This window comes from Beta vulgaris, chromosome 3 (assembly GCF_026745355.1).
Source record: "Beta vulgaris subsp. vulgaris cultivar EL10 chromosome 3, EL10.2, whole genome shotgun sequence".
Classification (NCBI taxonomy): domain Eukaryota; kingdom Viridiplantae; phylum Streptophyta; class Magnoliopsida; order Caryophyllales; family Amaranthaceae; genus Beta; species Beta vulgaris.
This window is the reverse complement of record NC_079204.1, coordinates 5,706,313-5,716,694: the sequence shown is the minus strand read 5'-3', so window position 1 is coordinate 5,716,694 and position 10,382 is coordinate 5,706,313. Positions and strand designations below refer to the sequence as shown.

The 10,382-nt window shown below is 32.2% G+C and overlaps 1 protein-coding gene across 1 annotated transcript; it reads right to left on the bottom strand.

The window, feature by feature from the left end:
• Window positions 1-398: 398 nt before the first annotated feature.
• LOC104888338 (membrane-associated kinase regulator 5) lies at window positions 399-2,078 on the bottom strand. Its single transcript, XM_010673277.4, has 2 exons — window positions 1,058-2,078; window positions 399-929 (listed from the first exon to the last, which is right to left on the bottom strand). The coding sequence occupies exons 1-2, from the start codon at window positions 1,947-1,949 to the stop codon at window positions 856-858; spliced, it is 966 nt and encodes a 321-aa protein (XP_010671579.2). The 5' UTR covers window positions 1,950-2,078; the 3' UTR covers window positions 399-855.
• Between the last annotated feature and the right edge of the window lie 8,304 nt (window positions 2,079-10,382).

Genomic DNA, 10,382 nt, shown 5'->3' with positions numbered 1-10,382 from the left:
GATATGCTATTCGACAAAACTTTATCGATATTCTGATACTAATTTATAAGAATGAACATCTACACAAGCTCATATTAGATTCATAATGTGAAATCTGAAACTTAATTTATTGAGATGAAGAAAACGCACCTAACATATTTTTCAGATGAAAGAAAGTATGATTTGAAATTTTGAATTTTGTAACTAAATTATCAAGACAAAAATCCAAAAATATGGTGAAGGAACCTAGCATCATCTTTCACCACAAGTACAGTGAAGGCAACTTTGCTATCTAGGCCAAATTGGCCCATTTCTCATCAAATTGTCATGCTGAATCACGAACTTGCAACAATTCTTGATACTTCCATCATTTCCAAAACGCAAAAAAGCAAATCGGAAACCACAAAATTTGCACAAAATTTTACAAAAGCCATCATCATTAACAAACAGTTTAATAATGCTTTACAAGACGACTCAAGTGACCTAAGCTCACTCGTCATACATCACTGGTCATCGCTCATCTCCCAAATTCTTCTTCATCATCATTCTTCACTCTAGTAACAAATTAACCACCTAAAATAAATACAAAAAAAATCAAAAAACCAAAACCTTTCAATTTTCTCTCTCTAAAACAGAGAAAGTCACCAAACTATGTCTCCTAATTATGATTTTCTTCTAGTATTGTCTCCTTCACAATTCTCAGTAAAACACAGTAGTACCAATTTTTGAACCCTAATTAATTATTGATTAATATACTAATATCTTTTTTGGGAGAAAGATTTTCCCGCCTCTTTCTCTCTCCTAAATAACAACCAACATACAAACAAACAAAAGTTTACAGGTAGCACCAATATAATCATTTCATTTTCTTTTCCCTCAGATTTCCTCTGACACTTGAATTGACTTCTCATGTGATGGATCACTGCTACATCTCGATAGTGCTGAATGTCCTGCAATTTTTTTTTTACATTAGTTTAAATTCAAATTACTGACATTATAACACTAATTTATACATTCAAATGCATAATTGTCTCTTAATTAACGAACTTTTTTCAATTAATTAAGATTAAAAATGTACCTATTGGAGAAGTGAAAGAACGCTTGCAGTGTAGAATAGCGCCTTCAATACCGTCTTGAGGATGATCATTTCTCGCCGGAAAATTCGCCGGAGAAGGAACTCCGATCATAGCTGAAGCTGATTTGCATTTTCCTAACTGCTTACATCTCACGCTAAAACGACTGCTCTGTTTCTCCTCTTTCTCTTTCTTCGACGACGGAAACGACGTCGTTGATGATCTTGTTGGAGAAGCAACGAATTTCTCGCCATCGTTGTATTTTTTCGAGGTTTTCGGCTTAATGAGGTTTAAGTATTTCTGAACGACGTCTTTCGAGAAACGTTTCGAGGTTTCTGAAAAAGCGTCGGAGGTTTGTTTTTCAATCTTCGGACTAGTGGTGGAAACGCTTGAGTTGTTGCTACTACTACGAGTGAGCTTCGGAACAATCGAACCGTCTTCAATCCTGAATTTGACTGTAAATAAGCTTGAACTACTCCGTTTCGGAGAATAACATGAAGAAACGCTTTCCGTTTCGTATAAATCCTCAACACGTTTCGATTTCTTGTTAAATCTTCCAAACATGAAGACTCTGAGCTTCGGAGGAGCTGAGCGAAGAATCGAGATCGGAGATTGAGGTTTCGACTTCAGTTTCGGCTCTGATTCTCTTTCTTCGACGTTGAAGTCGTTTTTTGAGGATTTCTTCGAGCAAGGAGAAGTGAGGTCGAATTTGGAGTCGTATGAAGGTAATGTGAGCTCCAATTCGAAGAAAGAATCGTCGTCGTCGTCGGTTTCTTCGGAAAGGTGATCGGAAATGGTGGAATTAGCAACGGTTTCTGCACCATCGCCTTCGCTTGTGGTGGTTGCGACTTTTGAAGTATTTGATTTCCAGAATTTGAGCATTGTTAACACATCCATTTTTTTGGTGGTGTTGTAGTTGAGTCAATACTGTTAGTTGAATGTAGGAAGAGTCAGGGGAGGAGAGAGAAAGAGATTTTTGATTTGGTTTTGTCTGGCCGTGTGGGGATGGGAAGTGAGGGGGGGTCTTTATAAGAGGGGAGGAAAGGAGGTTTGAGTTTCTCCTTTTTCTTTGGGGTTATACAAGAGTATTGTAATGTTGTACACTTGTACAAATCTAAGTACAATTAGGCCCTGTTTTTTTTTTACTGAATTTAATTGAATTGAAAACTGTAAAAAGAAAACTATTGAACTGAACTGAATTGAAATTAACTTAATTGAACTAAATTGAATAGAAATTAACTTAACTTAACTTAACTGAATTGAATTAAACTAAACTAAACTGCAATCTAAGAGAACAGGGGCTTAGGCACTATTCTTTTTAACTCAAAAAACTAAATTGAATTTAACTGGAATGAATTGAACTTGATTGAATTGAACTAAATTAATCTAAACTGAAATGAACTAAATTGAATTGAACTGATAGAAAAATTGAATTGCAAAGAGAAAGTGAACTTAAATGAATTGAAAATATGTCCAAAAGAACATATGGCCTTAATATTGACTAGTTAAGCTCTCCATTATATCTTTGATACTACTTTGTAAGATGCGTCATCTTCACTTAAAAAAATACTACTTCATAAGTTATCAAGTCTGTAGGTGTAAATAGAGTTAATTAGTTCCAATCATATCAGATGCAAAAATCAAAACTAATTCGATCCAATCAGAATTAATAAGTTCAGTTCAAATAAGTTATCCTTGTGTGGAGAGTCTCCTAGTATATATAGTTTATCTTATAAAAAATTGACTTTGTACCTAAAATCAAGGTTGGAGTATGGTTGTGATTTGTGAGACCCTTATTCCATCCTTGTGACAAATATTTGATCTTCACTTTTACAAGAATTATTCCCAATTTTTTCCTTTTTTACAAGTGAATTCTTCGCTTACGTATCTTACAATTTACATTCCATTATTTTGTACTTTTTGATAGTGCTCACTTGAAAATTCTAATCAAAGTTTGACCATATTTAGTGATTGGAAATCAAAATGTTGAACAAGGTGGTGATTCTTCTATATAAACAAAATACATTCATGTGAGATTCCTTTATAGCAATTTTAGGATTTCTCGAATGGAAGATGATGTCAATATTATTAGGCTATCACCTACTGCTTATTGTTGCATCATATATGAGCTAACTTTTTTGTTCTCTTGTCATAATATGGTACTCTAAATCAATACATAATTTACAGTTTAAGAAAATTTGTATAGTCGAAGAATTTAAAAATCTACTCTTTGAGTAGTCAAGTGAACTATACTAGGTTAAACAAAATATGTGTTCAATTGTACTTAAAAAGAATTATAAATTTTGTTAGATGGTACTTATAATATATAAACAGACATGTAATTTAAAACAACATTCAACTAATTGATTTCCTCAAATTACATGTACATTATTCAGCCTAGCTAGTAAGTTGTCTCAAATATTATAGAAAAAAAAATTGATGAATAAAAAAATAATGTTGGAAAATGGGAAGTAAGTAGAGAATGGGGAATATGGTTGTTGCAGTTAAATCTCGATGGGTGTGTGTCTAAGAGGAATACAAAGAAAGATAGGGAAGAAGGAAGGTAGATACAGAGTACGTAAAAGATGGGGAACAAATTATGGACACCTAAACTAAATATTGAGTAAAGACAAAGTCAAGGACACCCGGCGAGTTTACTCTCGGACTTCTTGTTCCTTCCCACATCTCACGGCTAATCAGTCATCCCCCCTCCCCTCTCCTTCCTTTCTTCATACCCATATATACGTCACAGAACTCATTCATTATATACTCGGGTGTACCATATGTATAATACTCTCGAAATTAATCTTTGTTCATTTGTAAATTTTGCACTCTTCTTTTCTTCAGTATATTTTGTTAATTAATTTGAATAATGAAAAATAATAAAATATAGTCTTGCGTGTACCATACTCACGATCCATCCAGTGTATAATAAATTTTTGCATACCACTTATTATTTTGAACATCCTACATATCACTAATAGATGTTACTTCGATTAATTTTATATTAGTGACATTATATATAAAAATAGTACCAAAAAAATAACTCATATTATAAGAAATCAAACAAGGTGGAGTTGTTACTTGTTAAGGGAAGTACGACCTATTGAGTAAATTAGACCTTCATGTTTGATGCATTTTAGTTGCTCAATTAGTATATGTACTTCTTTGACTTCTTTTTCAATTTTAGGGTGTGACGTTGACCAGTGGATACTTGTAAATTATAATATACTCATGAAAACTATATTGTAGATGGTAGAGTGTTGATTAATGTTAAATATATAGCTTTCATAATTACCAAGTAAAGTTTGATTTAGTGGTAAAAATTTAGCTTCATGATTTTAAGATTATAGAATTGAACCACACTAGGAGCTCTGGGGGGTTGGTGGTAAGGGATCTCTCCCAAAAAGTCTTACCTTTAAACCTGTTTGGTTAAAACTAAGCGATTTATCAGATCAATAGGAATTTTCATCTTACTTATCTAAAAAAAGGACTTTCATAATTACTTTTTTTATATGCAACAACTAAAAATAAAGGATGAACTATACTACTATGTTGTTAGATAGTCCATATATTTGAAGAGAGAGTACAACAATAATAGTAGCAACTTATATTTTGAATGCCCAAACCAAATGGAGAAAAGGACTTGGTTTCAAGTAGAAGAAATTCGCTAATTTGAATATGATGGTCTACCGTGACTTGTGGAAAAATTAGACATTTTAGAATAAGTTGTCCAATTTGACTTGTTTTATTGACCAAAATGTGCTACATGGAAAACAAATTTGTGCTAAAAACAATTGAGATAAATCACAAAACATATTGATTCTTAATACTAATAAGATATATGGAACTTTTGACAAGCTAAGCACCTAACACATTTATATTAGCTATTCATATTTTTCCCCCACTCAAGGCATATTAATAACATATATACAAGTTTTACAATTACAGTCTCAACAAACTCATGCCATGATCTTTATTAATTTACCAATCGCCTAGACATAGTGTGACATCAAAAGATGAGACTCGGATTAGACATGATTAAGTTAAAATAATAAGTTATGGTCTCTTGAAATACTCGTCTCTATAACTAGTTAAATACAGTGGTTCATATGTAGAGTCTTTGTGAATGATCTTTCATTGAAAATATTGTTAGCGCAACTGCAAACAATTTATGTGTCTTTGTACTTGATTAGATAAGTAATATGTTTTTCTTAATTAGTAAACTTTTTTTGTCCCATCTTCTGGTACTTTGTTTTGGACCCCATCTAATTTGTTTTTTCATAACATATCAATAAGTTACAATGATAAGTATCATTATTCATTGATTAGATGATTAGGTTCAAGAGCAATAATTAACTTCAGACTAATAACAATCCTAGTCCTAATACATATCATATATGGAATTCTAACGAAAATTGAAAAATAATAGTTAGTACTAGTAAAATATAGATAAAAGTATAAGCTAGAGGTAAGAGTAGAATTGGAAGAAATAGAGATAATCTATAGTTTCTTGCGCTCCAAAAATTGCATTTATGAAAATCCGTTTTGATTTTTGTGAATCTTATGGCAAATACTCCAGCAATAATGACATAGTGGCAAAACAAGAGGAGGTTAGGAGCGCATCACGGTGATAACTTGATAAGTAAATGGTTGGACCATTGGAACTTGTTTGTGGGTTCACATATGAAATGAGATGATAATCAAGCTACTTGGCCATGCCATAACGCCTTCTACGTGGATATTTTCATTGCCATGATGACAATATGGATATGCATCTGCCAAATTAATGCCATACCATTTACGTACGTACACATTGATAGCACTAGCTCCATGCCATCTAAAACTAGAAGAATTCTTATGCAACACTAATTTTTCACATATTTTTTGAAGTATAACTTCTGCCACGACAACAAGCCCCTTCATCTAGTGACTTATAGGGCTGGTAATTCCTGACATGACATGATAACTCGATACGAACCCAACTTAAAATTATTAAGAGAAACACGAACCCGACACTAACAAAAGAAACTCATCAATCCGATTAGCTACATTTATCATATTATGCAACTATTCTACTTTTTATATCAATTTTGATACATTTGGAGGCCAGCCCGAGATCGACACTAGACTAAACACGAACACGACCCACTGACACGAATTGCCAACCCTAGTGATTTAGTCATTTTATAGCAAACAAACTTTTCGCGTATAGCGTATGGCATCAAATTCAAATCGTTGGGGGCCCACAATTGTATGTTTTCTTTGCTCTTTTAACTTATGCAATATATAAGAGTAGATAATAAAGTGTCTGACACCTTTGTAATAGTTGTAATGTTTCTAAATAGTGATAATAGATGGTGAACGATAAAAAAGTTCTAAATTAATGATGTGATAACAATCTTATAATGAATGTAAAGTCATACCGATATCATGAACTCCTTCATTATTACTATTTTTTTTATAAAGTAAGATGATGCCAATACTATTAGCCTATCACCTCCTGCTCTCAAGTCTCATAATACTAAATATGCCACTATATATCATTCAAGAATATACATTTGCTCGTATACCTAAGAGATTTTGACTACACAATAGAGTACTACTTTGAAACTTGAGTCAACATGGACATAACTTCACGCACGTAACTAAAGCTCAAGAATACCCTTGTACTATTAAGTAAAAGGTTTTCCAAGATAGTATAATAGGAGAATTTCCAAAAGAAGCTAAAGAAAGTGAATAAATGTGTTTGTGTCTCGAAAGAAAAGGCCAAAAAGAAAAGAGCTCCGCAAAAAGAACCAAATACAAATGAAGTGTTTCTTATAGAGAGCTTTTATAATCTCTTTGCTTTAGTTAGGCTTTAGATAGAGAGATAGCCTTCAAAAATCTGTAGGAATATTGGACACTTTCACAAGCCAAATGTGTGTGTTGGGACACTCTTTCGCTCAATCTACTTCCACCTTCTGTTTCCTCATCAAAAGCAGTTCCAAATTCGTAAATCTCATTTACCACCGCCCAAACAAAACAAAGTATAATTTCATTAAAAAATAATTAAAGGTTTGACCAAAAACTTTCCCGAAATTCCTATGAATTAAAAATTTCGTGAGTTGTTTGATTGACAACAAAGTAGTAAAATGAAGAAATTAGAAATATTTAGGAATTTTGAGTTCTCACAAAATGAAGGAAGTTACTTACCTAGGTCCCCCTAGATAAGTAAAAATTCCCACGGAGAATTTATTCCTACATTGTCAACTAAACAATTTAACCAATTTCCCGTAAATTTGATTAAGTAATTTATTCGTATGAATTGCAATTTCATGAGAATTTTGACTTCCCAGATAAACCAAACGACCACTTAAAATTTTCATTTAACATATCTATGTTCTAATCTTCCTAAAAAAAAATAGATGGAAACCCAATATAAAGGGATGAAGTGGGTGATGGATCAGGTTGGATAAGTGTGGTGCTTCACCCCATTCGCCATCCAACCGTCTACCAATTTAATATATTATAAGTAATTCCTTCAATTTGAATATAAACGATGTATTATATGCAAAAAGGTAGTTTTAGATTTTTAAAAAATATTGTTTTGAAAAATATATTTGTTGTTTTTATCTTATTCAGTATAATCAAAATAGTATTTCTTGTCGAAAATAGTTAATTATTATGATTAATGTAATATTTTTGCAAAAAAGCGTTCAACCGTTAGTCACATGATGCACCCAATTCACCCACAGATGATGTATAGGTGACCGATGGATCCGTGGGACGAATGGAAGCAAGCAATGAACGATGTAGATGAAGGTCCACTCGACCCGAATTCAATCCATTTACATAACTAACTAGAGCTGAAATGCATTTGACTTTAACTTTACCCAATTCACCCGTTCAAGAGAACCAATAGTCTATATAGAATTAGGGGGTATTATGTAACTGCATAAAATATTGCCTCATTTGTCAATTATCGAATAGTTGTTAGCTGATTGTATTAATAAGTTTGACTTATTGATTGTATTAGCTGATTGAATATGAATATTTGGTAAATAATCGATAATTTATTATATTTTAGTCAAATTCTCATTTAACCTCAATAATTCCAATTCTCTCTCTCTCAAAAAAAACTTGTCCACTAGCCTTTTTAGAGGTTTGGATCTAAAAAAACTCGTAAAATCCTCTATTTACCAAACACCAATACTAAAGGATTTGACTACTGAATCCTTTAAATTGGATGAAAACCTCTAGTTCATACCCAATCCTCTCTTTACTAATAAAGCCATTGGCTAGCTACTAGCTAGAAAACATGCCTATATGCTAACAAACTGATTTTTGTTTAATATGTTGAGAGTTAGTTGTTGTAAACCTTAAATTGAAACATGCTGATTTTTGTTCTTTTACAGTTATTTATAGTCTTACTAATCTATGCTTTCAATTCCCTTTGTCCCAGCCTTTTTATCCTTTCGAGTTTTTAAAGGTAATTATCCATTTTGACTCAAAGAAAAGAGAAGGTATCCGAAGTTGTAAAGTCTACCTATACAACATGCATTTGTGAAGTTCACAAAGTACTTTAATTTAGTCACCCAGCTTTAGTACAAAAGAAAAAGAATAAAGGACGTTAGAAAATGTATATAATTTTTCAAGTATGTTAAAAGAAAAATTAAAGCAAAGGCTCAAAGGAGCGTTAACAAAGAAAGAGTAAAAGTGATGTGACAAATTTCCCTCTTTTTCCTTTCTAGTTGTAAATTAAATTTACTAATTTTTAAATATATATTAAAATTAAAATGAGAATCATAATATTTTCAAAGGTAATTGAAACTAAATCTAGAAAGTTCATAAAGTGTGGTGCATATCTAGTATGACATATGTCTTGCTATTGGAGTTTTCAACAAGAGATGTCTCAATATAATGGAGAAGTATACATGAGGGATATCTCGTATCTCAGTTGAGTGCCATCCTGAATTGAAGGGCATTAATCAGAGTTTGAATCCTCATTTTAACAATATGTTGAGTATTTACTTTTGAGTTATTTAGTCTTGTATTTAGCCTTTGAACTGGTATGTCCTGCATACTAGTAGCATATCAAAAGTTGATTTTCTGATTAGTTTTAAAAAAATGGAGAAATATACAATTCACTTACTATGTGGAAGTGTGAAAAAAACTAAGGCCCAACGTGTATGCGGGTCAAACTATACCCAAAAAAAGGCCCATGCATGGAAATACCCCATATGTCGATGTCCGTTGCGTCTTGCTCCGGTTTTGTCATGCATGTGCTTATAACCACATTCCCACCTTTTTTTTCTTTCTATATGTTCTTGCTATCACAAACGTGATAAAGCAACGAAAAATAAAGACTAATTGACACAACTGGTAATGTGTTAGATAAATCTATAGATATAGGAAAATATTTTACTATCTTTCACCTCAAAGAGTATAAATTTCGGAATATGAGTATTGGAGTTAATTATAAGGTTTATATATTAATAGCCTAATTAACCTAAATAAAATGAGCCTAAACCAGAAACAATTTACTAAATTACCTATAACGAGAACCCCTCACTTGATTAATCCTAGTATCAGATAATTCAATATAAATGCATATTTCAACAAATCTCGCTCCCTATATATTTAAGTTGTTGGTCCAATAATTTTGATTTTAAAATTCTGCAATGCATTAATTAATTTTTTTCTGCAATGCTATCTGTGGTGAAATTAATTTATGTCTCATGCTATGCCATGCTTACCCGTCCAAAGTATGGTATAGGTATACAATTGTCTCATACAACCCTACATAAATGGTACAATGGTCTGTTGTGCCCTTTTCATGGTAGATCAGATTATGTAGTGTTTTCGTGCTTTTTCATATCGTGTATGTGAATATGTCTATTTATAAGCTTAAAAAAAGTTAAAATTAAATTAGTTTCAATACTTTGACGATTTTAAGTATACATCTGTACTCTTGATCGCAAAAATAAGTTATCCTCGTAAAATTATACATTTACAGCATGGTGCATTTGTACTGATAGGAACATTAGGAAGTAATGATGTAGGTTAATAAACTAAGTGGAAAACCAAAAGAAAAAGACTGAAAAAGAAAAGAAACAAATGTCCTACATTCAGGCCCGTCTCGAACTATATAGAGGCCCTGTGCGATCTCGTATAGGAAGAATTCAATAATGTAATATCTCATCCATACTCCACATACATATTATGAAAAAAAAAATAGTCCAAATAAGTAGATAAACTTTTTCTTTTTACTACTTGAACTTTCTCTATTTTGGGGCCCTCACAATTAAGGAGCCCTGTTCCATGGAACATGTTGAACATGCTAAAAGC

What these genes read in the sequence shown, in the direction of transcription:
- LOC104888338 (XM_010673277.4), bottom strand. Translation starts at nt 1,949, where the DNA reads ATGGATGTGTTAACAATGCTCAAATTCTGGAAATCAAATACTTCAAAA. An exon ending in TTCTTTCACTTCTCCAATAG is followed by an intron (nt 930 to 1,057) that starts GTACATTTTTAA and finishes AAAAAATTGCAG; the next exon opens with GACATTCAGCACTATCGAGA.